Genomic DNA, 27629 nt, shown 5'->3' with positions numbered 1-27629 from the left:
GGTTAATGTTATATTAGTTATATTGAAAAGGGAAAATGATGGGGTCATAGTTTATTAACTTTCCAGTCTGTATTTCACAAACTAGTTAGCAATTTACTGACACGGCTCAACTCCGCCCTGTCTGCAGAGCCACTGTCAGCTCAGAGTCAGCTCTGTAAACAATGGAGTCGGAGCACGCTCTGCTGGACAAACTACGTAATGACACCAATTCTAAAGCATTGTTTTCTGCATTATATGTTCTGAAAAAAAGTTTTCATATTGGTAAAATATATGCCGATACCGATATATCGGTGAAAGGGTAAAATCGACCGACCAATATATCGGTCGGGCACTAGTAAACATAAAAAAACTACATCAATATTTAATGATGTAAGACTGGCACAAAATTCTCTGCATCACTTCTGGGAAAGTCAAAGAACTCTGCGAGAACCAACGTCATAAAACTCTCACACAGAGGAGCATCTCCACCTGAGAAAACACCCCACTGATTGGGGACCATAAAACACAAATCACACTCACATCTGCACTCTCTCTCTCTCTCTCTCTCTATCTCTCTCTCACCTCAGGTCACTTTAAGGACACCAAAAAAAGTTATGACTTATCCTGTTCTGTAATGTAAAAGGTTTTCTGATCATACATGTTTGGTATCATTCAAGAGGTCTCAGTGCAACTGGTAAAACGGTCTCATTCCCTTTCAGCAAAGTCAAATCATTCTTTGTAAACATCAATCAAACATTCAAGTCACAAGTTTCAGAGGTCTACCTTCAAACCCCTAAATTGTATAACATCAAACACACACATCTGATATAACAATAGAATCGTTTTGGTATTTAAGGAGAGATGACAAAGGAATCAAGGTTGTCTCTGTAGCCAGATGACCCACACAGTAAACATTGTGTGTAGTTTTCATTACCAGGTAATTGCAGTTTGAATTTCTTATGTTTGGTAAATGTTTGAATGGAATGCAACTTTAATTATTATTATTATGCTTGGTTCACTGATAGATTTGAGTTTGATTTATTAGTTTAATTGGATTGTTTGAATGTATTACTATTACCTGGTAAATAAATTATTACGATTCATTCTGAAGGACTGTTTTCTAGTATATTTCTCATTAACTACAAATCTATGGTCAGAGTCGGCTTAATTAAGCTACTTCAGAAGTAACCCATTACTTAAGTATGTACTAAAAGGCTAAACGGTGAGTCGAGAATCTGTATGAACTTAGCCAAATCAGACTAAACGGATAAAGCCGAGAACCTATAAGGACTTAGTCTAAAACTTACTAATATCTGAAACTGATGAATTTGTAGTTAAAGGACCTGCGTCCGGCCGGCATAGGACCCAAATAACATTGAAATAACAAATGCAGTCTAGAAGAGAGAATTACTAAAAATAAGATACAAAACTTAAATTCAGAGCATAGATACATCAATGAGGTTTTTCATAATTGGAGTCAAATGAAATAAAGAAAATAATAAGATTAATAAAACATGGAACTCAAATTAAATAATCAAAGTATTAACTGAATGCGCACGATAAGACAGAACGCGCAGGAGACCTTCAGCCACGCCATTGGATACCGTCCTTGGACCAGTGGGTGGCTTCCCTATTCCTCCTTTACCTTATTCCCTATTCCCCCTTACAATGACCACCCAATGCTTTTAAAACAGCACCAATTCTTCTAGTTACACTTGCGCACAGTTTTTCAAGGTTGACGGTAGATAGGTTATTCCAAGCATTTTGGAGAACTTGTCACAGTTCTGTGTGTTTAGACTGTCTCAATTGCTTCTGTCTACAGTAGTCATGTATTCCCAAACTCAATTACCCTGTTTACACCTGGTTTTAAGATGTGCCTCGGGTGATCCGATCACATGTGGTCTGGAGTGACACATTGCTGTTTAAACCTGGTTGCTTAAATGTGTCTCCTATGACCACTTGGGACCATATTTCAAGGGGAGGATCTCTGTTTCATGACGACATGCATCTATAACTGTCAGTGTGTTACTGTATGATAAAAATAGTGGTTGACCGATATATTGCCCAGGCCCATAAATTGGCTGATATTCAGACTTTTTAATTATCGGGCGACAAATTTTCCCATTTGGCCAATTTGTTTCTTTAGGGTGCCGAAAATCACCTGCTTGCATGTGAAGCGTCTGAGACTTGTAAACGACCAGTCAAGGTTTTTGTTGTTACGTGTCATGTTACTACAATAATAGACCGGTGTGCAACAGTCTAAATTCAGCGGTCCGCATATCAGAGCTGCGGCAGGCGCGTTTGAGCTTATAATACTAAAGTGCTTACCTGTTTCATTCTCCCTCTCTCTTCTCAACAGTTCCCTGTAATTTTTTGTTTTGTTTTGTTTTTTGATTTTTCCCCATTTCTCCCTAATTTGGAATGCCCAATTCCCAATGTGCTTTTAGGTCCTCGTGGTCACGTAGTGATTCGCCTCAATCCGGGTGGCGGAGGACGAATCCCAGTTGCCTCCGCATCTGAGACCATCAACCCACGCATCTTATCACGTGGCTTGTTGAGCGCATTGCCACGGAGACATAGCGCATGTGGAGGCTTCACGCCATCCACGCGCCCCACCGAGAACGAACCACATTATAGCGACCATGAGGAGGTTACCCCATGTGACTCTACCCTCCCTAGCAACCGGGCCAATTTGGTTGCTTAGGAAACCTGGCTGGAGCACAATACAATTATACTTGAACAAAAATGAGCTGCATGGTCGAGTCGCCAGAAAGAAGTCAAAGCCACAAAAAAGCCCGGTTACAATATGCCCGACAACACCTTGACACGCCTCACAGCTTCTGGCACACTGTAATTTGGAGTGACGAGACCAAAATAGAGTTTAATGGTCACAACCATAAGCACTATGTTTGGAGAGGGGTCAACAAGTATTGTGCTCCTTGAAACAACCACACCGTCTTTTTCCAGAGCAGCCTGTATTTCTCCTGAGGTTACCTGTGGGTTTTTCTTTGTATCCCAAACAATTCTTCTGGCAGTTGTGGCTGAAATCTTTCTTGGTCTACCTGACCTTGGCTTGGTATCAAGAGATCCCCGAATTTTCCACTTCTTAATAAGTGACTGAACAGTACTGACTGGCATTTTCAAGGCTTTGGATATCTTTTTATATCCTTTTCCATCTTTATAAAGTTCCATTACCTTGTTACACAGGTCTTTTGACAGTTCTTTTCTGCTCCCCATGGCTCAGTATCTAGCCTGCTCAGTGCATCCACGTGAGAGCTAACAAACTCATTGACTATTTATACACAGACACTAATTGCAATTTAAAAAGCCACAGGTGTGGAAAATGAACCTTTATTTGCCACTTAAACCTGTGTGTGTCACTTTGTGTGTCTGTAACAAGGCCAAACATTCAAGGGTATGTAAACTTTTGATCAGGACCATTTGGGTGATTTTCTGTTATCATTATGATTTTAAAAAGGAGCCAAACAACTATGTGATCATAAATGGCTTCATATGATCACTATCCTTAAATAAAAGACAGTTTTTTTGCATGATAGTCATATTTTCAAAATCAATGCCAAAATGTCACAATTTCTGCCAGGGTATGCAAACTTTTGAGCACAACTGTATCAATAAAACTTCTATTATATACCGTTTGCTAATATGCAGATATCTTGTTTAAACAGATGTAATTCACAAACCTAACGAAAATCCAGCTTTTTCTTCCCGTCGAGCGCTCATCTATGATCTTCCTCTGAATTGCGCATTCTATCAGCCAGAATCAAAACTTAAGGATCAAAAGTTCTTCTGATTCACAAATCATGACGGTCACTCTGTTAGAATCCAAGCAGGCGATCCAGGCCATTTAAACTGTCAGGAGATTGCTGCTCGTGCTGGATCTGCACGAGCGCATTAGTGCTCAAAGTAAAAGCGCTTCACGTGTGCTCTAAGTAAATGTCTTATGCACTTTATGTACAATTGGTTTGATTTAGTATTTTTTGAGAAAATGCGATTGCTAACGTAGACATGCCATCCATGGTTGCTGGACTACTGTGTGTACTGTTATTTCATTCTTCAGAATATATTAACAATTTCTTCATGTGCAAATAAATTACTAAAATTTGATGACTAAACAGAAATAAGAAGAAACTGCTATCTACCATTTAAAATACAATATAATTTTTTTAGATTCTTTTTACAAAGTTAAAGTTTTGTGTGACATTGAGTAAATATTGTGCTAAATAAAAGTTTATTAATTGTTTTAATGCATTTTATGTTTGTTATTTACTATATTGTGAGATATATCGGCCTGCTCTCTGGATATCAGCATCGGCCATTAAAAAAACCCATATTGGTCGACCACTAATAAAAAAAAAACTGCAAAAATTCAGAAAAGACAAATAAAGCATGAAAAAACTAGTGTTTCTACCAGATGCAGGTTACATTTGATCTTATGCAACATTTTGAGCAGATATCTCTGTTGTTTTAGTGGATTACTTGCATTAAAGGAGCTTCTGATGTTCGTGTTCTCATCTGTGTTGATATCAGACACGCTGAAGAAGATCCATGTTCTCTTACTTGTGTATATACATTTTCAGATCTGACTTTTCATTCCTTTAAAAGCCGCTCATGACCGGCAAAGTTAAAACTCTTGTTTTAACACGGCGGTTGATTGACAGGTGAAGGGTGGCACTTCGCTTCTGTCTGGGAAACAAACAGGACGGATTAGCTTTTACACCTCAAATGCGATGTGGTCACATGTGTTTTTGACTGCCTCCGTATTTTGTATTTGTGATCCGATCGCAAAATGTTTTAGACCTGTATTTAGCTCTGACCACATGTGATCGGATCACCTGAAATGCACCTAAAACCAGGTGTAGTGTAAATGGGGGCAACAGGACTATACCATCTGTTGCTGGGCTCCTAATGAAACACTAAAGCAGAAGAGAAAAATAAACAGTCTTAAGACAAATGTTTTTTGTGAAACATCTAATGTGCTTAATACTTTTGCAAATTTTTTTATATATACAATATACATATACTGTATATATACTCTTGATAGGTAATGAAATGTGCAAACCATCTCTGAAATTAACAATTTCTTAATTTACACAGTTAACAAAAACAGATTTTGGAGCTCAAACAAAGAGGTTCTAACATTTGTTAACTGGTCAAGCAGTTATGGTTATAATCTTATCATGACCAGATATCTGCTGATTAATCAGTCAGGTCTAAATCTGTCTATTTATAATTGTCGATGATTAAACTTTAATGTGTGTTTTGTTGTCAAGTTTTTTGATACAACCTTTGCTGTTTTGTCTGCTCCAGCAACTACTATATTTTGTACAAAAGTGGGTTAAATTAGTGCATTTAGTTAACTTATCTAAACTTTGGAACTGCAAGGAGAATGTTGAATTCTCCATAGAACAACACACGCTATGTTTTAGTACATAATTTAGTGCTGTAATTTAGATTTTAGTGTTGATAATGACAATTTTGCTATCAGCCTGTTTATGAAGTTTATTGTGGGTTTAAAGCAGCTGTTGGCCTGCTCTGTGAAATTTAGGGCAGGACGAATCGTGAGTGCTTCAGGTTAAACAGTCTGTTTCTGTGGTATAATGTACTCCACTGTACTGCAGATCTCTGTTAGTAAGCTGCCCATTCATTGGCTAGATCATGCCCTCTTCTTGGATGGTTTGTTTGTGTGTTCACTGGCAGCTAGCCCAGAGGGGGTTGGCTGTGCATTCCTTAGACATCATCTTATTCCAGCATTGTTTTCAGTGGGCCCGTAATTTACTACATTGGGTGTGGTGTGTGTGTTTATGTGGGGGTAGGGGTATACAAAACCAGAACATAACACAACATTTATAGTGGCCTGATTACTGGTCTACGAATGCGCCCTTTATGCCATCCTCTAATGTTTTATTCACTCCTAATTCCTTCAACCATAGCTATGAATGGTGAGATTGGCAATGCGGTCAGTTATGTGGTAATAGTTTTAAATGTTGACCATTAAGTTGATTAACAGGGCAAATTTTGTAGGTTTCCTTGGTCTAAAGACAGGCATATACTCTATATAAAAAAAGAAAATGCAGTTAGAACAGCAAAGATTGAATAAGCTGTTTGTCAAGACTATACATTTACAGCTTAAAAGTCTTTCCATGTTGGCTGTGTCTAACCTTCAAACAAGACAATAATGTATACTCCCCAAAGTCATTGAATCCCCGAGCTTTCATGCTTGTCTTGCATTTTCCCCTGTGCTCTTTGCCCATTTTCTAAGTCGCACAAAGCACTCTTAAGTACAACCCCATTTCAAGGCATACTAACAATGTTGAGGTTTGTTGCAAATGATTTGCATAAACTCTGTCAGGAGAAAGAACTTGGGTGTTCCTTTACCCACCCTGCTTTCACTCACCAGCAATTTTAACTGTATTTCTGCTAAAGGGATAGTTCACCCAAAGATACAATTCTGTCATCATTTACTCACCCTCCTGATGTTTTCAAACCTGTAAGACTTTGTTTCTTCTCTGGAACACAAAAGATGTTAGACAGAATTTAGCCTCAGTCACTATTCATTTTCATTGTATGGAAAAAAGATGCAATTAAAGTGAATGGTGACTGAGGCTAACATTCTGCTAATTATTTCCTCTTGTGTTCCACAATAGAAAGTCATATGGGTTTGTAACAACATGAGGGTGAGTAGTAAATGATGACAGAATTTTTTTATTTTTTTTTTGGTGAACTAACTCTTTACAGTCTGTATGTGATTGTTGATGCAAGATTGAATCCTTTTTGAGGAGTGTCTCCCTGTCATTAAACAGATGCTCTTTAATGCCAGTTTGCTTAATTTGTAGAACTTGCAGGCCTAAAGAAATGCAACTGCAGTAGTTGTATGAGATTTGCAAGATCATACCATGTCTCAGTCTTCTGTTCTTCCTCTTTGTCTCTTCTATAGAGTACATTGTTGCATTTAACGGTTACTTCACAGCCAAAGCTCGCAGTCATTTCATCAGCAGCGCCCTTCGAGATGTGGATGCGGTGAACTGGCGCATCGTACGGCGGAACAATCCTGCCAGCGATTACCCCAGTGACTTTGAGGTGGTGGAGATCCGGCAGGACATCCGCAGCAGTCTGCTCAACCTGCAGGACCATCCCTACATCAAGAGAGTGACGCCACAGCGCATGGTCCTCCGCAGCCTCAAAGTGACCGACTGTAAGTAGTACTGTACTTCACAACACTGACATTCAGAACTGGTAATTGAAGAGTTACAGGTACAAACCCCATTAGAGATTTCGATAAAGGACTTAACCCCAGGCTGCACCAAAGTGACTGTCCCTCTAACTTAACATGGTGCCATTCGATGGTGGCATTACATGCTTACAGAACTTCTGTCTTACTGATCTGCCAATAGCACAGTGTTTGGTTGAAGGTAAATGCTTTATTTTTGTAGCAGGCATCTTTGTGTTTTCTATGTATTTGTTTATGTGACTGCTGTGCTGAACAAATGGATCGGTTTGATTTTATGCCAGCCTCCCCAAGCGTATAGTGATTTTGAGATTAGAAGAACAAATGTGTTTAGATGTGAATAGTAGTTTCATCAGACCGTATGATAGCATGAAGTAGTTGCTCCAGTTTAGCAGCTCCTTGCGTTACTCCTAAAAGTACTCTTTTATTTTCTTTTTATGCTCTGCTCTTAAATATTGACTAGATATTTCCCTTGTGTAAAGTAAAACTTGCTTGAATGCCATAGTACATGTCAGTGAGTGACTTGATCTTTAGTCGGGGTTTTTAAATATAAATTGGGTGAACTGATTCATAAATTGGTCTAATTGATTCATAAGTGAGTTGGTATGAATCAAAAGGATTTTTAAACGTCTGGAAATAACATATAATTGAAAGGTCATGGAAATTCATTGGTCAAAAAGTGTGTGAAGTCTGGTATTTATAAAGCTTCCTGTCTCACTTGAACCCTATAGTGCCGTTGTGAGTTTGTGATTTTAAAGAAGTGTTAAGTAATGAATATGATCTTCACCAGCTTTCTTACGGATGATGACAGCAGCAAAGTTTGAACTGAGTAGGTGAGGTGATAAAATGCAGTGTTCCCCACTATGCAAATCCACTGTCAGTGTCGAGAGACCCCAGGAGAATGATTATTGTTTACTAGCTAGCTCTGCTCCTGTATAATAACAGAATGACTTCCTCTTCCATTCACGCCTGCTTCTACCAGCATCCTATACAAGCGCCACTGCTTCTGTAAAATGTTTATCTGTCTGGCTCCACCAGTCTGCACTCCCACATATTTTGTTGTTGTTGTAAATTGTATTATCAGCATAACAATTTGAGTGAGGTTGAAAAATTAACATTAATTTCCTTTTGCTTTAACAACAGTATGGACTTTACAAGTTTGCAAAATTTGATGATCCATGTTATCCCAACATGATTTGAGAATGATCCAAAGTGCATCTTATGTGCTTCTGTACAGAGCTTACAGAAGGTCATTGCATTGTTTTAAATGGTTTAAATCGTAAAACACTTAATTTCCAGCTTTAAATACGATTTTGAATCTCAGATTTTCAATGTATAGTTGAACTTCACTGGATCTCTATCATTAGCTGGGTTTCAATTCACTTATTTTATGCACATTTTGGGATATCGCATAAAAACTGCTGGATGGCAACACCAAGATGTGAATAAAATATCCAAAATGCTAATAAAATCTTATATGCACACTTGAGGAGGATAATTTTTTTATTAGAGGAAATGGGTATAAACTATGATAGAAGCATATTTACCAATAAACTCCTATTGAATTCATTAGGAATTCAGTGTGCGCATAAAAAAAAAGTAATGTGACTAAATAGCTCATTCATAACTGGACTAACCAGTGGACCAATCATCACATCTGAAATGTTGCTCTGGTCATCTTAAAATAACAGTGTCTAGAAAATCCAAAGTGCACAGAGTTTGCAGAGCAAATAAGTTGAACACAAACTTGAACTGTGCTGAAGAGCAAGTTTATTGCACGGCAAAGGCATAAAGATGAAGGAATGCACACACACAGTGCTTCCGGAATTGTGTGACGCGCTGTCGTTCCCAGACATGAGACAAGTTCTTTAAGTGTTTTGTCTGTGTGCTCTAAACCGTGATCATTTTTGTAATAAAAGAGTCACAGTGGCAACAATTTATCCAGAAGTGATTATTTTGATTTTGTTCTTTTGAACACAAGGGATGGAAACCCGTCTTTATTCACACATTGTTTTTGCGATATTGTGTTTTTTTGCATAAATAAAATTCGGACAACATGAATGGAAACAGCTGTTCTCTCTCGCTCTTCAACCACACTTTATACATACCACAGCTTATGGAAAGAGACCCAACTAAGCTAATTATGTATTTTTTGTTCATCTTCTCAAAACCAAACTACCTCTAATGATAACCCCTGGTCATGGTTTGAGAGCGTATATGCAAGTAATTATCATTTAAATTATTTCAGGGTCAGCCCTACAAGAGCGCAAGTGAGAGATTAAAATGTAATATAATTACAGTATATGCTCTAGTCTTGTCAGTATAGCTCTAGGGGGAATTAATGAGCAGTAATCAGCCAGAAAAGAAGCTTGACATGTCGGAACTGGTCAAGGTGGTTAGCTCTGCAATTCAGCCACGCTTCGACACCTACGGTTCCTTTCTGAGAACTGCTCTATACAAGAGCTTTTTCACTCTTCACATCATCTCTTCTACATAAATGTGAAGGCCCAATCACTATTATCTCTCTGCATTGTTTTAAAAGGGTGGAAATATTCGTGAAAGCTGAGGCTACCTGTCCCTGGTTTCATCGGCAGTTATTCAAGGGGCTAATAAAAATGCTAGTAAAAGGGAAGTTGAGATTGTGTGGCTGGCATTGAATATTGCATTGTGCATTTATTTTGCCCATATTTAAGTTTTGTTACTGTTCAACACCATTTACTTTTGGATTATTCATTTCAATATTGCTGTAAGTGCCAATTATTGGGGTCCAGGCACATTGGAAAAGAGGACAAATAACCACAATTTTCAAATTTGGCACAATAAAATAGTCATCTAAAGGGACGTTCAGACCGAACTAGATGCCTCGCAATGAATGGATCAGAATGCAGGTCTATCGAGACACATTTTGATAAAGCTTAATATACGTTTTCAAACTTGATACGGCAAAAAAGTGGTACTCCGGCGCGAGATGCTAAAAAACAAGGCACAACGGTCAAGCGTTTGTTTGCATGAAAAATAAAATCTAAAACAACATGGATGGATGCAAAAACATGCTCTTGTGTTAACAGCTCCTAGTGGTTGTGCATTTCCTCTTCTCATTTGAATGTTTGCAGAGTTATTCAGATATTTTAGTTATAGTGCTCCCTATTGGCAGAATTTGACAAAAATTGGTATGCATCCTCAATATGGCCTGTTGTTCATCCGTGCCAGGTTTCATGCAGATGGAACTTTGCATTGATGAGATGAAGACTTAAGTCAATGTGGGACGCTCATGAAAAATGTATTGGGTCATATCTGCTAAACGATGAGAGACAGTTGTGCGAGACTAATGTGTGTCCTTATAAGAAAGTGCATACGAATGTAGACTTAATGTAGGGATGCACTGATACTGGTATCGGAATCGGGTCCTGTACTGCGCTCGTACCGATACTCCTAAAAATGCTCTGATACCAAACACCGATACCATCTGACTTACGAATGTCATTACGTAAACATTCAGTGCACTGATTAAAATCACGTCATGTCCTAATGAAATTATTTAACAGTAAAAACTGTGATTTAATGAGATAAATAGATCGTTTGCACGTGCTGTGTTTTAAATGTGAGTGCTTGTGAATGTGTGGAGCTGGTGTTGTGCAGGCATAGCAGGGCTTCAGACTAAAAAAAACGACTTAGGAGCCATTGGCTCCTAAACTGAAATATTAAGGAGCCAAATGGCTGTTTTTAGTAGCCAAATCACAGATTTTCTCGGTTTAGATTGCTGTTCAGAAACAAGATGGAAAGCCGAAGAGAAAGAAGTCAGCTGATAACCTATTCATCGAAGGTTTAATAAACAGTATATATAGTTGAGAAGATAAGTTTGCATTCCCTTTTGTCTCATACCCTTTCATAATTTATACAAATATAAGAGACAAAAGATTTTTATTTTATTTAGTACTGCTCTTCAGAATCTACATAAGCAAATATTTACATAAAGCAGAGTATGCATATAGTAGTGTGTTGCCTTCTTGAGCATCAATGAATGATTGCACCATTGTGTAATAGTCGTGTACAAGTCCCTCAATTGTCCTAAGTGTCAAAAGCTTGATTTATATATATATATATTTTTTTATTTTATTTTTATTATTATTTTAAAATATTGCCTTAGTCCTTCTTTACTGACAGTAGTCTTATTTATTTGACAAAAATAACTCCAATGTTGTATTTAGGACTGTGCTGTGAGGTTCTGTATAAAATCACTTCATTTGATAAAAATAATACAATTTCATGTTAAAAATTGTTATACTTTAATTTGATTAAAGTTTAATTTATTTAAACAATTTTGATGATAAAATTGAAATAAACTGCTGATATCGGTACTCGTTCTAAAAAAGTTTTATCGGAACATACCTAACTTAATAGGAAACAGAGGCTCTAAGAGAGAGAAACTAGATGATCTTTCAAGAACAATTTTTAAAAGATAGGATCTTGGATGTGAGCACACAATAATTTTTTTTAGTAATGCTTTTCCTTTATCTCTCTTTCAGCAGGCACTGATGGTGGATCACCGTGCAATGACACACGCTGGGTGCAGAAGTGGCAGTCGTGGCAGTCTTCAAGGCCACTCAGGAGAACCAGTCTATCTCTGAGCTCTGGCTTCTGGCATGCCACAGGCAGACACTCCAGTCGCCGTCTCCTACGGGCTATCCCCAGACATGTCGCTCAGATACTGCAAGCAGATGTGCTCTGGCAGATGGGACACACTGGTATGTGAAGGTTTGCTACTGTAATTGATGGAATGTAAAAGTGTGGATGCATGTCTTTACTTTTTGCTTTAATTTTCATTTAGAAGATAATGTTTTTCACAAGGTCTGCAGTTTAACTTGTATCTCTGATTTGTGCTTCTATACAGGCTCTGGAGTGAAGGTAGCAGTATTTGACACTGGGCTGAGTGAGAAGCACCCTCACTTTAAAAATGTTAAGGAGAGAACCAACTGGACCAATGAGAAAACACTGGATGATGGTAAGATGACTTTTCACAGTTTAAACATCCATAGTTCCTTGTTGAGCTCTGAGTGAAGTTGACTGAATCAACCCAGAAGAATTGTTTGGATGAAATGCATGGATCAGTGGCTTATCTTTGTTTCTCACAATCTGTCTTCAGGGTTGGGTCATGGCACGTTTGTTGCTGGGGTTATTGCCAGCATGAGGGAGTGCCAGGGATTTGCTCCAGATTCTGAACTGCATATCTTTAGAGTTTTTACCAATAACCAGGTATTACTCAAACATTTGTATCCATGTCCCTGAACAACCACCTTCATTTTGTTCTTTTCTTTCATTTTACAGTTCAATGAATTTATATTATAATACACTTCCACATACCTTTCCTTTATGTCTGACGGGCTGCTTTCTACTCAGGTGTCCTACACCTCCTGGTTCTTAGATGCCTTCAACTACGCCATCCTGAAGAAGATAGACGTCTTAAACCTCAGTATAGGGGGACCAGACTTCATGGATCATCCTTTTGTTGATAAGGTATGAACAGAAAGGAAACATTGTCTTTTGGGGGAAAAGTGCAGTGCATTGCACTTTCTATATCAAACATGATTTATGTTCAATGTGATGTAGTGCTACAATAAAATCTCTTCTCCCCTGCCTATGTTTAACAAGGTTTGGGAGCTCACAGCCAACAAAGTGATTATGGTGTCTGCTATTGGCAATGATGGCCCATTGTATGGGTAAGTGTACCAGTCCAATAACAGATTACATTACATTTGCCAAATAGCCACAGCAGTTCTGTTGATATTGTTTTGTGTATATGTGTGTGTTCCAGAACCCTGAACAATCCAGCAGATCAGATGGATGTTATTGGTGTCGGAGGGATTGATTTTGAGGACAACATTGCCAGGTTCTCATCCCGGGGCATGACAACATGGGTTCGTTGTGTCTTGTGCTGACTTTGCATCATTGCATTGTTTCTGTGCAGCTGCTTTGAGAGGCTTGTTAGAACATGCCTGCACATTTTGAGCTGATCTAAAAAATGGCAGACACCTCATGTTATCTCCTAACACAAAGCTGGAGATTTCTGGACTTCACACCTCTAGGAAGAAGAATGAAATGAAGAGATTTACAAACACTTCAGAGGGCACTGTAAAAAATCCTTTATTGCACCTTTGAAGTGGCTCACAGAATTAAAGCTTTGTAGATTTACAATATAGTTATATATAAATGAATCTGTCATTGAGATGTTTCTGTATTGTCAAGGATGATAATAAGATATTGACATTGGAAACGGATGCCCCTATTGTGATGTTTTATCATAAAGGCATGTTCAGAACCCTGCATAAAAAGATTAGATTAGTCTAGATATGAGATTTGCAACATCCTTTTAGCCATATTGGTAGCTGACATGAAATACTTCTGGGACTTTGGCATGTTCTGCACCATGTTTATAATGACCTAGTGAAGTCAAAAAAGGTTTTTAAAAATGGTGAAAAACAAAGAAATGGTGACCAATTATAGGATACAAGATGTACAATTTCCCTCATACATTATTATAGATTTAACCCAAAATTTAATGTTGATAAAAAGTCATGGATGTATGTTATGTGTTCAGTGTGTGGCCATTCAGTGTTCATTCAGGTTCTGAATATAATTTATATACTGCCCTCTTTCCCACTCATCACACTTTGTCAGTCTTTCTTGTTAGCTCAGTTTAGTCATTTTTTGACTCTTGTACTGTCTGTTCATCAGGAGCTGCCAGGGGGCTATGGCAGGGTGAAGCCTGACATTGTGACGTATGGCTCTGGGGTGCGTGGTTCAGGATTGAAGGAGGGCTGTCGTTCTCTCTCTGGCACCAGTGTTGCATCACCTGTGGTGGCTGGAGCTGTCACACTACTGGCCAGGTGAGACATGGATGAACAAAAATGTTTACAAGTATGCTTGAGGGTAGTTGACATTAAATACTTCTGAAAAGAAATCTGCTAATTCTTTTATAATTATTATATATGCAGTTTTATGACCCCCATATTAATTGAGAGACTGTATGGAATATTTGTACTTCATTTGTTTGTACTCAAAACAGTGCTGCTTCTTAAAGGAATTGTTTAAATGTTTAAACGGATCAATGAACGAGTCGTTTTTGACACTGGGGGAAAAAAGGTAATGCTGCAATTTAAATTGAGCAAATGAAAGTGTTTTTTGACTTTATATGCATGTAAATCTATTGTATGAGAACTTTAAAACAAAATTAGGCATGTTTAAAAATCATATTAGGTGCACTTTAACGTCTTAAATTTACTTTTTAAAATTGAAGGCCATAAAAAGTCCTTAAATAAAGGAAATTTACAAGAAGTCTTAAATGTAATTTGCTGTCTCTTTCTCTCTCTCTCTCTCTCTCTCGTGCATCCATCATTTAGCAGTTGACACTTGAGTTTCGTGAGCGCGCGCAGAGGAAGAGGAAGTGCATTTTTACTGAACTTACAATGTTACACATGTATTAGCCTTCATAAACCCGTTAATCAGAAATGCAAATGGTGTTATTCTGCATCTCTGTAAGCGAGCGATGCGCTAACACTATCGCTCCTACTTATAATCGACAAAGCTGTCAACATTGCAATTTGCAAGTGCGCGAGGTTGGAGCGGTCTTTTGATGCTTTTCAAATCGTGGCGCTTCCATATTTTACATCACATTTGACAATAACTAAAGCTAACAGAACTACTCAGCTGCAGAGTTACACCTGTTACATCTCTCATCTCCATCTCTCTAGATCTGACATATACAGGTATTTCTCTGCCATCTGAATCAGTCAATTTTAAAATGTTTGTAATAATATACAAAACAATAATAATATAATTATATAAATATAATATTAATAATATACATAATATGAAAACATTTTATCTATATTTAATATTTAGTATATAATCTGTTTTCAGTATACATCATAACTAATTATGCAGCACAGATCTCTTTCATAATTTAATCTGTTAACATTTTCAATACATCTTGTCAACTTTAAACGACCATTTTTAAGGTAACTGATGAGTTTTGACTTGAGATTTCACACAAAAATGAAAATTGTCATCACTTACCTTCATGCTGTTGCAAACCTGTATGACTTATTGCAGTGGATATCAAAAGGAGATATTAGGGAGTTTCAGTCACCATTCACTTTCATTGAATAAAAAAAAGATTCAGTGACAGTGAATGGTGACTGAGACTAAACGTTTTGCTTACATCTTTTTTGTTCTACGGCAGAGAAAAATTCATACAGACTCAAGGGAGAGCAGTGATGAAATTTCATTTTTAAATGAACTGCCCTTTAACTACCTGTTAAAGTATTTGTTAAAGGTGTCTGCCAAGAATTTTTTTTATAAATGTTATTCAGCACATGCTAGACTTTATTCAAAATATAGGATTTTTAATGGGAATTACAACGAGGCTGTGCGGGATAGACGTACAGTCTCTTCAATGAGCTGCACTGCAGTTTAAAGTGTTTTTGAAGAAATATATTTTCACGAACACTCAGTAGACAAAAAAATCCAGACAACATGAGTTGTGGAAAAGCTTTTTTTTTTTTACAGCTTTATACCGTCGTGCCATTGAAGAGATGGCAAGTCTATCCCTCACAGCCTTGTTTCCATCCCCATTAAAAATCAAACATAGACCAATCCTCTTGCTTACATTTCAGCGCATGCGCAGTAAGTGGAGACAGAAAGCCCATTGACTGTTGTTAGATTTGACAGATTAGATGATTAAACAAAAGTATGACACAAAACCATCATAAATACAAACATATTCTTAGCGATACAATTACTATAATGAAATGAGTTAAAAACAAACATGTAATCATGTTCACTATACATTTTTGCTGCAAAGTTTTGAGTTGAAATTATCACTGCATTCCAACCAGCTCTGTTGATGGCTTGAAGCCACAGCAGTCAATGAAAGCCCTTGTAATACATTTTCAACAATGTAATACGATAAAAGTTTACTTTTTGCACGCGGTTTTTGCCACCACTTCCATGTTTGACATAAACGGTGACGTTGCCAAAGGATTGGTCTATTGCGTCACATCTTGCTGGAAAGTAAGTAACTAAAGAGAAGGGTCACAATATAGGCTACATACTTTAAGCTACATGCATTCTTAATGAATTAATTTAGAGTTTTAATGTTGTATTAACTTATTTAAAAAAGAAAACACATAATTGCACAATAAAATGTAAAAAAAAAAACATGTACACAGACATTCAAGTAGCCTCAGTGGTTTTGTATTTACCTGTTAATTAATTATTTAATGTGGTCTTAAATTTTTCTTTTATTTGGCCTTAAGTCTTCAATTTCATTCCTTCGAACCTGCAGATACCCTGTGACTGATCCCATATCACATCATTGATCTGGAATAGACACTTAAATAGGATAAACACTATTGCTAGCTTTATAAATTGAGGAGTTACAATTGTTAATAAAAAACAGAGAGGAAATAAAACTTAAAGACAGAAAATACAGGCAGTAGCTAAATAAATGGTAAAAGCATTCTTCACTTAAGAAATGAGTATGTCGCTCTGTGTAAGTACGCTTGTTTGATCCTGTGGCTTAATGGGGGAAATTAATTGTACATTCATCCTGTAAGGAAAAAACAAACAAACAAATTAATGAACATAATCAGTCTAGTTTTCCTCAGGGAGTTAAATGGCATCCTTTCTTTTTCTTGATTTCTTCATCTCCCTGTCTTGCCTTTTAGCCATTTATTTAATATAGTTAATATCCATAGACTGTGACAGGCTACCTTCATTTGTTGGTGTTGCCACTTTTCTTCTACTTCTGTTGTCTCTTCATTCCTCTGAGATAGATATATATATATATATATATATATATATATATATATATATATATATATATATTGCTCTCATTTATTTTACTCCGTTACAGGTACTTGACCCCATTCCCCTCTTCTGTTTCATGGTCTCTGAGTCACTATTTGCCAAAGACCTCTTTTCAGTTTATTTTTCTAAACCTGCTGCACATGAATGATATTCCCCTCCTCGATAAAGCCACATCCACTACTGAAATACAAGGGAATGATGTCTGTTGTTTTATTTTAACTGTTTATGTACAATGTCTTTCCTCTTCTCAGCACTGTGTTGAATAGAGAGTTGGTAAACCCAGCCAGTATGAAGCAGGCTCTGATTGCATCAGCCCGCAGGCTGCCGGGTGTCAACATGTTTGAGCAGGGCCATGGCAAACTCGACCTGCTCAGAGCCTACCAGATCCTTAACAGCTATAAGCCACAAGCTAGGTATTCTTTTCACACACATCATCATGGACTGTTTACCTCTACATTGACTAGTGCTCTGGTCCCATAAAGTGGCCCAAAAAGTATTTGCACCCTTTTGGACATCAACCCAAAAATGATAATTCTCTCACGATTTACTCACCCTCCTGGCATCTCAGATGTGTATAACTTTCTTTCTTCTGCTGAACACAAATGAAGATTTTTAGAAGAATATCTCAGCTCTGTAGGTCCATACAATGCAAGTGAATGGGTGCCAAAATTCTGAAGCTCCAAAATCCACATAAGTGCAACACAAAATTAATCCAGACAACTCTGGTGGTTAAATCCATATCTCCATATCATCTTGGATGTCATAAGAGTGAGTAAATCATCATACAATTTTCATTTTTAGGTAAACTAACCAAGTGGCATCTGCAAACAAATGATGCTAGACCTCTGAAATGTCTTCACTTTTCTGAGCCATTTTTTGCAAATGCTTTTAACCAACTGGTCTCAAGGTGATTTTTAGTGGATGTATGAAGTCAAGTTCACACATCTGTCCTAGCAGAGTCAGCACAGATGTAGTTCATCACAACTATGGACATAAGTTTGACATCCAGAAAGTGTCCAAATACCTTTTTGTCTTAATATTAAACAGTATATCTATTGTTTTTCAATTTGAAACCTAACAAATTTCCTTTTGTGAAGTTTTGCTTGATAAGTCTGTTATTTATTTCAAAATAAATGCCTCTTGGTTTGATATTTTGTAATTTAATGCTAAGACATGCATTAAGTGTGGCTTAAGTATCTTAAATACTTCTTGTGCCCACTGTAAGTTGGATTCTCAACACTTATTCATGTATTCTGATGTTGTCAATTAAAAAGTTTGCCTGTATCACACCTGCATTGTGGAGCCTGATTATAGAACAGATTTTACTTGGTTTATTATCTTTTCAGAGGTCATGCATGGAATTAATTTCTGATGTTTTTGATCTTTAGCCTGAGCCCCAGTTACATAGATCTGACCGAGTGCCCATACATGTGGCCCTACTGCTCTCAGCCCATTTACTCCGGTGGCATGCCAACTATTGTCAATGTGACCATTCTTAATGGTATGGGTGTGACTGGCAGGATTGTGGACAAGGTGGGCAATAATAAAGAGACTGGCTACAAAGCAAATGAGTTAATTCAGTGTTAACTGATTTGTTATTTTATAGATATGGTTAAATTGTAATCTTAAATATGAATTGTCTATTTGAAGCAGCTATAAAGTCCCTTAGTTCAGTTATGTTTTGCTTCCACAGCCCATCTGGCAGCCCTACCTGCCTCAGAATGGGGATTATGTGGATGTGGCAGTATCTTACTCACCTGTGCTTTGGCCCTGGGCCGGATACCTGGCTGTCTCCATATCTGTGGCCAAGAAAGCTGCATCATGGGAAGGCATCGCTCAGGGTCATCTCATGGTTACTGTGGCCTCACCAGCAGAGAATGATGTAAGTAAAAGAATGAAGGTCTTAACACGTTTCTGTGCCATGACACGATTGAGATCCCCAGTAAAGTGGTCTGAAATCTGGATTGAAAACCATTATGCTTTGATATTAAATTGTGTAGCACATCTATTAGAAACCTAAAATCACTTTTTCTGGGGTACAAAGTTCCTCTCTGAGTTTGGCCAATATCACATCAGTTTTGTAATCTTGTGGCGTCTCTGTGTTTTCTGTGTGTCCATGTCCAGTCAGCAGTGGGTGGTGAGATGACATCTACAGTGAAGTTACCGGTAAAGGTGAAGATTGTCCCCACTCCCCCACGTAGTAAGAGGATACTGTGGGATCAATACCATAATCTGCGCTACCCACCTGGTTACTTCCCTAGAGACAACCTTCGTATGAAGAATGATCCACTTGACTGGTGAGCCACAACCTCAAACATCATAATATTCCAATAAGTCCAATAGATTTAATCTTATGAAGATTAAAATGCAGTCATAGTAAATCAGTCATTATGGGAAAGAATCCATAGAGGGCACCATTTCATAGCTTGTCTCTTTTCCCATTTTCGTTTTTTGTCCCCTTTGCTCTTAAAATGGTTTAGATAATGTTGTTTTCCTTTTTGTTTTGAAGGAATGGTGATCATATTCACACCAACTTTAGAGACATGTATCAGCATCTTCGAAGCATGGGCTACTTTGTGGAGGTCTTGGGGGCACCAATCACTTGCTTTGATGCCAGTCAGTATGGTAAGTATCGATTCATTGGAGGATCTGTTTGGAATGGTTTCAGTATAAAAGATAATAGGTGGGTTCGACTTGAACTGTGCCTTGCCTTACGGGTTGTCGAGATTTGCCGGGTGCAGTCGGGGGAGGAGTTGAAAAGATCAAAACATCAAGCCGAACACTTTGCACATCCTGTCGTGTGTTGACCCTACACCAGTCACGTCAAATCACGCTATGATGTCTTTTTTGCAGATGATAGACAGATAGAAATTCAGATTTAGGCTTGAATTTTTTCATATAATGAACAGAAACCATATTTATTTACATTGGGTTTTTGCTGCTAAATACAGTGCCTGCGTGTACAAGAAGAAAGCCCAATATAAGCCTATATTATTTTAATAGCAATAAGGGAGTCAGTATTTTTCATCATTTTGAATTGTTTTTATGAATAAACATGATATAACTATGATAAACCTAATATAACATGATATGAATATGATGTACTGTTATAAAAATGCATACGGTGGCACCATATCCAGTCGGACAACATTTCTAACTGACATGAACTGCTTCAAGTCAGGCAGCGATCAGTCTGCGCTGTGATGAAGCCGAACGCAGCTAATCTCTAATAGAGCCCATAAAACACATGACAAGTGCAGTTTTCTCCTGCGTTGACACATTTCCTATTGAGACAGGAAGTTTGGGCTGGGGCAGGGCATACTAAAGGGCTCTCTTTTTTTTTTTTTTTTTTTTTTTTGTTACTAGCCAATAGTCTTTATTTTACATAACAGCCATGAACATGAATTGTATTGGGGGGAGGGACACTTTCATTCTAGAGAACATTGTTTTGAACAAAATGAGTGAGTGCATGATGAGTCAATATTTTTGGTCTATTTTTACAAAAGAGATAGACTGTAACTTTTTTTATGCATATAAATGCTTAAAGATAATTTAGTCAATTTTTAGAAGTACACTAGCATATAGATGACCTCAAATCTAACACGTATAACTCCAAATTTGATTTCATAGGGTCTGTAAGATGGATGGGTTTAGTGGAACCATACAGCCTGTATCGTTACAATATGACCTGTGTAAATACACTGTTGCCTCTGTCTGTGTGTGTATGTGTAGGCACCCTGATGATGGTGGACAGTGAGGAAGAGTATTTTCCAGAAGAGATCACAAAGCTGAGGAGGGACATAGATAATGGCCTATCTCTCATCATCTTCAGTGACTGGTACAACACATCAGTCATGAGAAAAGTCAAGTTCTACGATGAAAACACCAGGTACAGCTGAGAACGCCACAGAACAATATGATCTCTTATGTCACTGTCCAGTCTTTAATATTTTCAGTCCAGAGCAATGCATATATCTCTAGGTGAATGCTGTTTTGACTACAAAATAATTAGTGTCAAGTTTGCCTTGGTAATTACTTTATTAATTGTAATTTCACCTGAAGTTTTTAGTTCGGTAATGCATTTGTCTAATTTTCTAATTACCGTCTGTTGTTTCTGTCCTAATTTACATTATAGTGTGCTTCTCATTAGGGCATTTAAATGCTCTAATTCATAACTAATGTCATTTTATAGGGGGTTGAAAGTGTGTGGTTTCTATTGTTGGATCTGGTGTGTACTTTTTAAATGGGATTCTTAGAAAAGTGTCTTATTCAGGACAAACATGTTTTGTTTATCAAATAAAGGCAAACACTAAAATGTGCGTTGCACTGCAGGCAATGGTGGATGCCAGACACAGGGGGTGCTAATGTGCCAGCCTTGAATGACCTGATCTCTGTGTGGGGTATGGCTTTCAGTGATGGCCTGTATGAGGGAGACTTCACAATGGCAGATCATGACAGTAAGACTCGACCTGGCACGCTGTGACTTCTTTTTGTCTTTCTGCTTTACTCTCATGCTGTGTTGCTTTATTAGGGACTGTTCACCTAAAAATGAAAATTCTGTCATTTACTTAGCCTCATGTTGTTCACACCCATAATCTGTGGAACACAAAAGATTATTTAGGCAGAATGTAAGCCTCAGCCACTATTAACTTTAATTGCACCTTTTTTCCATTTAATGAAAGTGAATGGTGACTGAGACTGTTCTCTAACATTCTGCCTAACATCATCTTTTGTGTTCCAGAGAAGAAAGTCATACAGGTTTGGAACAACATTAGGATGAGTAAATGACGACAGAAATTTAATATATAGGTGAATTAACCCTTTAACATACTCTTCTATCTACATTATATCTATAGGTTCCTGTTAAATAAATTACAAGTAATAGTACTTTAAACTGATTTCAATAATTTGTCTTTGCTTTTAGTGTATTACGCCTCTGGTTGCAGTATCGCTCGTTTTCCAGAGGATGGAACTGTTATCGCTCAGACCTTAAAGGATCAAGGTACACAGAAGTCACTGTGATTGTACACCTCATGTCACTGCTGTATCCATGGAGACCAACTGAAAGCTCTCTCTCTCTTTCTTCATCTTCTTGTTATTGTTATCTGAAATCCTCAAATTTCCAGGACTAGAGGTCTTGAAACAAGAGACGGTAGTGGTGGAAAATGTGCCCGTGCTTGGACTGTACCAAACGCCAACAGAGGGGGGAGGTCGCATAGCACTCTATGGAGACTCCAACTGCATCGATGACAGTCACAGACAGAAAGGTAATGTATATTTCACGTATTTGTAAACAGTGGGTTCCAAAAACCTGAGACTTCATTGACAATCAGGGATTCAAAATGTAATTTAATCCTTGAAGGAAACTGTGACGAGGAGGAGGGTGTGGCTGGGCCGTGATGGAGCACGGCCGGCACTGAATCAGCTGATGAGCGGGAGAGCGAGATAAAGGGCAGCTGGAGACGCCGGTTCGAGAGAGAGACACATGTGGCCACATTGCATATGTGTCTGTGTTTGTTTACGTTTGATTTTCGTTTGAGTTTTGAATTTCGTATTAAACTTTGTTGACTGTTCAGCTGGTTCCCGCCACCTTCTTGCCCGTCCTTTAAGTTTGCGACTTTGAAAAATTGAAAACAATGTACTAGGTAAAAATTAAGAAATATGGGAATTTTAAGATATGCAAGTAACTCGCTACTTGAGTATTTTTTTTTTATTCGGACACTTTTAGTAAAGAAATGATTTACATTTATTACTTCTTGAGTATGTTTTAAAAAGTATTAGTACTTTTACTTGAGTAAGACATTAAGATTCTAAACAAACATATGCAAAAACTCCTTAAAGAGGTCAGATTTCCTTGCTTTCATGGAAGCACACAAGATGCTCTTTGAAACATTCTCAAATCATGCTGAGATAACATTAACATGAATCATCAGGTTTAACACAGGTTGTGGAGTCCATGCCAGTACGAGTGCATGCCGTTTCTGAAATATTAATTTTTTAATTAATATTTACTCAATTGACCCTTCACTAAGCCCCGCCTTAAGAGTTTCTGACCAATCCTGTTTTAGCAACTAATATAAAAAAATATTACATTTGAAAAGGCACAATAGAAGCATCTTCACTGGTGGTCTTAGACATTTGGACCACAGTGTAAGGTCACATTTTGGACAAGCATGCATTTGACAAGGTTTTTAAAAACCTACCCACTAATACATTTTCAGGCTTGGATTGATTTAATTCACATTTGCATTCTCTCTTCCCTATTTAGACTGTTTTTGGCTGCTGGATGCTCTGCTGCAATACACATCCTATAGCATGACTCCACCCAGCCTCACCCACTCTAAAAACAGAGTAGTGCCCCCTACAGGCTCAGACAGGTCGTTACCGCAGAGATTGGAAGGTAAACTTTGTAGTTGTCTCCTTACAAACTGGTTGTGCTATGTTCAAGTCTATCAGATGACTAATTTTCAATATTTTTGCAGGTAATCACCTCTATCGTTACTCCAAAGTGCTAGAGGCACATCTGGGTGACCCTAAGCCTCGTCCTCTACCTGCATGCCCTCATTTGTCTTGGGCTAAACCACAGCCACTTAATGAGACTGCTCCTAGGTCAGTACAGATATAGCCTGTGCCATTCTTGACCAATGCACTGTGTATTGAGACTAATCAAATTCTATAACATTGACATTTGACACTAGTTATGTTGAATATCTATTTCTTCTCAGCAATTTGTGGAAGCACCAGAAGCTACTGTCAGTGGACATGGACAAGGTTGCTTTGCCTAATGTGAGGCCGTATCGACCTCAGGTTCGACCCCTGTCACCTGGTGAAAGTGGAGCCTGGGACATCCCTGGAGGTAAGGAGAGGACTTGATAACATTAAATGAGCTTTAAAGGGATAACTCTCCCAAAAAATTACAATTCTGTCATTTACTCGTCCACCTTCCAAATCGGTATGACTTTCTTACATGGAACACACAAGGAGATGTTAGGCAGATCTTTAGAGACTGATACTCTCTGTCACCATTCACTTTGATTGCATCTGTTTTTCCATACATTGAAAGGGAATGGTGAATGATGCTGTTAATCTTCACATTCTGCTCAAAATTTCCTTTTGTGTTCCACAGAAGAAAGCAAGTCATTCAGGTTTGGAATGACAAGAGGGTGAGTACATGACAACAGAATACTTTTTGGGGCGAACTAACCCTTTAATGACATTGAATGAAACTTCTGGGTTCAGTGTTGCTTGATTAGACTGAGCTTGCTGCATATTTAGGAAATAACCAATCAGATGTTGCCTACAAAAGGGCCTTTAATGTGTTTTGACACTATGAACTGTGTTTTTTCTCAGGGATAATGCCAGGCCGCTATAATCAAGAGGTGGGCCAGACCATCCCAGTGTTTGCGTTTCTTGGTGCCATGGTTGTGCTTTCCTTCTTCGTGGTGCAATTGACCAAATCCAAGAGCAAGCCCAAGCGCAGGAAACCCAGAGTAAAACGGCCACTTTACCTTCAACAACAGCAACAACAAACTACCCACTCAGGCAGAAACCCCACAGTATGATCAGCCACACACCACACCTGAACATGCCACATCTGTACATGGACAAAGAAACAAGGAATTGACATCCTTGAGGTGTGTGTGTGTGTGGCTGTGGTAATGAGATTTTTGACTCCGATGGGCTGAGTATGTGCTTGAGATGAAGACTGCCACCTTTGCCCAGACAAGGGCCTTGTCTAATGGACATCATCATTCCCTCTCTTGTCGTTATTCAACACATGCCTTTCAATTTAGTGACCAAATGGAGAAATGTTTCCTTATTTAATTTATTAATGATGATTGATTGAGAATTGACCCTTGCTTTGTATGTCAAATTGAACAACCAAAACCAGCCATTCAGTTTCCTTGATCAACATATTGGACTATTTCCACATGTCTTCATTTTTATATTGTCAAAATGTGTTTTTATAAAATAGGAGTGTGCTTGCATCTTTTGTAAATAGCCATCAAGATTTCTCTGTTGTTGGTGTGGAAATATCATTTTAAATATATCTTATCCAATATAAAGCAGAAAACTTGCCTCTAGAAGCCCTTGGATGACATTCTTGTGTTAAGGGTAACAGTGGAAACTGACAGAATATACGGCTATGGAATGGTTCTGTTTATTTTGCTACTTTCAATGATGAATGAACCTATTCCTTTGTTTGCTTTAGATACATGTGCATAAGATAAATGAAGCTGTCATTGTTTGACTGGGTGGCCCGCCAGTTTGCCTGAACACAAGGAGTAAAATATCATCTCAGAACGCTCTTGGATGAGAGCCATGTTTGGCTTTGATCCCTCCTTTTGTAGTTATCTTTATTATGTGAAGTAGAAGCATACAGTATATACAAGCTGTGATAGTGCCTCAAAGTATTTGGACACTCAAGCCTCACTTAAAAACCATGCAATGTCATTGCATTGCAGACATGGCACAAGTTTAAGATTTCACAAGAGATTTTAAATGATAAAACTAGATTTACAGTTTGAAATGGAATTTGGCATTTTCTGGTTGTCAAACTCTGTGAAATATGTTGATGGTCAATGTGATGCACTACACCTGTGGTTACTCCACTCTGAGGGGAGCTAACTTCATTCATCCACTAAAATAACTAGATAAAAGTACAAAAATGACTGGGGAAAGTGATGTTCTGAGAAAACCATTTGTGTGCAGGTGCCACTGGGTTTGATATTTTACTATTTACAGTATGCAATGAAATTCAAAAAATGTAAGTGTCCAAAAATGTCTGAATACTTTTTGGAGCCACAGTGTTCTCCTAGCAGTTAGTAAACCTCTTTGTTGAAATTCTGTTGCAGAAAGTACACACAAATAGCACATTTGTATCTTTGTCCACCACGTTTAATTTCATGCGGGATGCTCTCCACATGCAAGTATGAGGACAGGCCCACCCAGTGCTTGACTTTAAATCAGGTAACAAGAGTTATTTACTCTCCCTCAATTTTAGCAATCTGCTGTAAGGTAAAATCTGTTAACAGTCTGTCACAAACTTTCAAATCAGCGATGAAAGTCATTTTAACTGCTTCGAAGTGCAAGGAATGTAACAAATAAATCCAATCTTCCAAGAAATAAAGCATTCTTAAGTGGACCCCTCATAACCATGGCCCCCCTGAAATGTAATGCTGGTTTAGACGGACAAAAGAAATCCTCTTCATTCTGTGTCTTTCTATATCCGATCAACTGCTTGCCTAAGCAGTCTCGTAGTCGCCTATGCTTTTGCCTCAGGCTAGTGTGAAATCGACTAATTTCATTAGAGGTGATATTTACAGGGCATACTCTTTAAATCTCAGTCCTGATCCATTTTTAATAGAAAGAATAGCCTGTGAAAATGTCACCGGTCTCTTTCAGACGGCGAACCTAGATAGAGGTTAATGACATGAAAAACATGGGAACTAACCCTGAGCAGTTGTCCGTGCATAAATGGATTTCCCAAATCTTGTCACAAAGAAGGTCACATATTCTACTTGTCCTACATATCTAAAGAGTTCCCAGCCTTTCTTAATATTGTCTCTGCCACTGGAACAGCCTCAAACAACCAGCTTTGGGCTCTGATGTCCAGGGGAATGACAGTGAGCCTGTAGCAACAGGCTCCACCATACCCCCTTGAAACGCATGCTGTTAAATGTGGGATGTCCTGCACACCCCATATGACTTAAAGACAAATTACTTAACACTTTTTTGTGTTATCTATTAAAATCAAAAACCAATTGTCACAGCGTGATGTTCATGTGTTGGACATGGTGGTCTGGCCGACTGTTCCCAACAACTTTTCACAAAAAGTATCATATGAAATTGAAACTCATTGATAAAATAAATCTATTGAGAGTAAATTTAATTGCACTGAAAAGCTTAATAGATGATACTGTACGTCAATAACAACAAAAACAATCACAGATACAAAAATTTATGATGTATTACATTGTTAATACCATGAATAAAATTTCAGATAAAAGTTTAATAAACAGTTTGAACGAGATCCCATATTAAATTGTGATTTTAAAGTAGTAACAATATCTGTAGCAAATATGATGTTTTGGCAGAAATTATGGGATTTGGGGGGGACGTTGCTTAAAGGTGCAATGATTAATAGTTGGTTTATGTTGTGCTGGTCACTATGGCAGTCGTCTTTGTCTTACACTGACACCTAAGGGCATGGATCCAGCATCCATCAAACGCAATAGTTTTCAGTGACCAATGCCATTGTAAAAAATTCACCATTCACTCTCACCCATAATTTATTTAATTTATGAGTTTAAGTGTCCAATAACAGGGCAGGTACTGTAATGATTGGGAAATGTTTTGTTGCAAACGCTTGTCACTGCATAAACAAGTTAAATGAGTCTTGAAATGAGTTATTCCTCATAAACAGTACAAAGGATGCATACAATCTAAACTGCACAGTCAAAATCCTCAAGTAACACTTTAATTTTACCAATAACAATTTGCTTCTGCCATGATTCTTACTTAAATCGACACGCCC

At 37.9% G+C, this 27629-nt stretch overlaps 1 protein-coding gene across 4 annotated transcripts in view; it reads left to right on the top strand.

Annotated features, from left to right (window-relative positions):
* The window catches only part of LOC127417054 (membrane-bound transcription factor site-1 protease-like), a 33052-nt gene extending 5927 nt beyond the window's left edge, over positions 1-27125 (top strand). For 2 of the 4 annotated variants that reach the window (XM_051656745.1, XM_051656746.1), the window contains 21 exons: positions 6935-7192; positions 11752-11970; positions 12117-12227; positions 12369-12478; positions 12623-12739; positions 12875-12942; positions 13038-13140; positions 13958-14109; positions 17344-17505; positions 18481-18625; positions 18786-18974; positions 19217-19389; positions 19602-19717; positions 20825-20981; positions 21425-21549; positions 22017-22094; positions 22219-22359; positions 23361-23492; positions 23575-23701; positions 23818-23948; positions 24443-27125. In XM_051656745.1, the coding sequence (XP_051512705.1) occupies positions 6935-7192; positions 11752-11970; positions 12117-12227; positions 12369-12478; positions 12623-12739; positions 12875-12942; positions 13038-13140; positions 13958-14109; positions 17344-17505; positions 18481-18625; positions 18786-18974; positions 19217-19389; positions 19602-19717; positions 20825-20981; positions 21425-21549; positions 22017-22094; positions 22219-22359; positions 23361-23492; positions 23575-23701; positions 23818-23948; positions 24443-24654 (3026 nt within the window). In that variant the 3' untranslated portion in view covers positions 24655-27125. The other 2 variants (XM_051656747.1, XM_051656748.1) reach the window with 2 other exon arrangements.
* The last annotated feature ends 504 nt before the right edge of the window (positions 27126-27629 follow it).

Source organism: Myxocyprinus asiaticus, chromosome 26 (genome assembly GCF_019703515.2).
Source record: "Myxocyprinus asiaticus isolate MX2 ecotype Aquarium Trade chromosome 26, UBuf_Myxa_2, whole genome shotgun sequence".
In the NCBI taxonomy this organism is placed as follows: Eukaryota; Metazoa; Chordata; class Actinopteri; order Cypriniformes; family Catostomidae; genus Myxocyprinus; species Myxocyprinus asiaticus.
The sequence above is the reverse complement of the archived record's forward strand: the minus strand, read 5'-3'. Positions and strand labels throughout refer to the sequence as shown.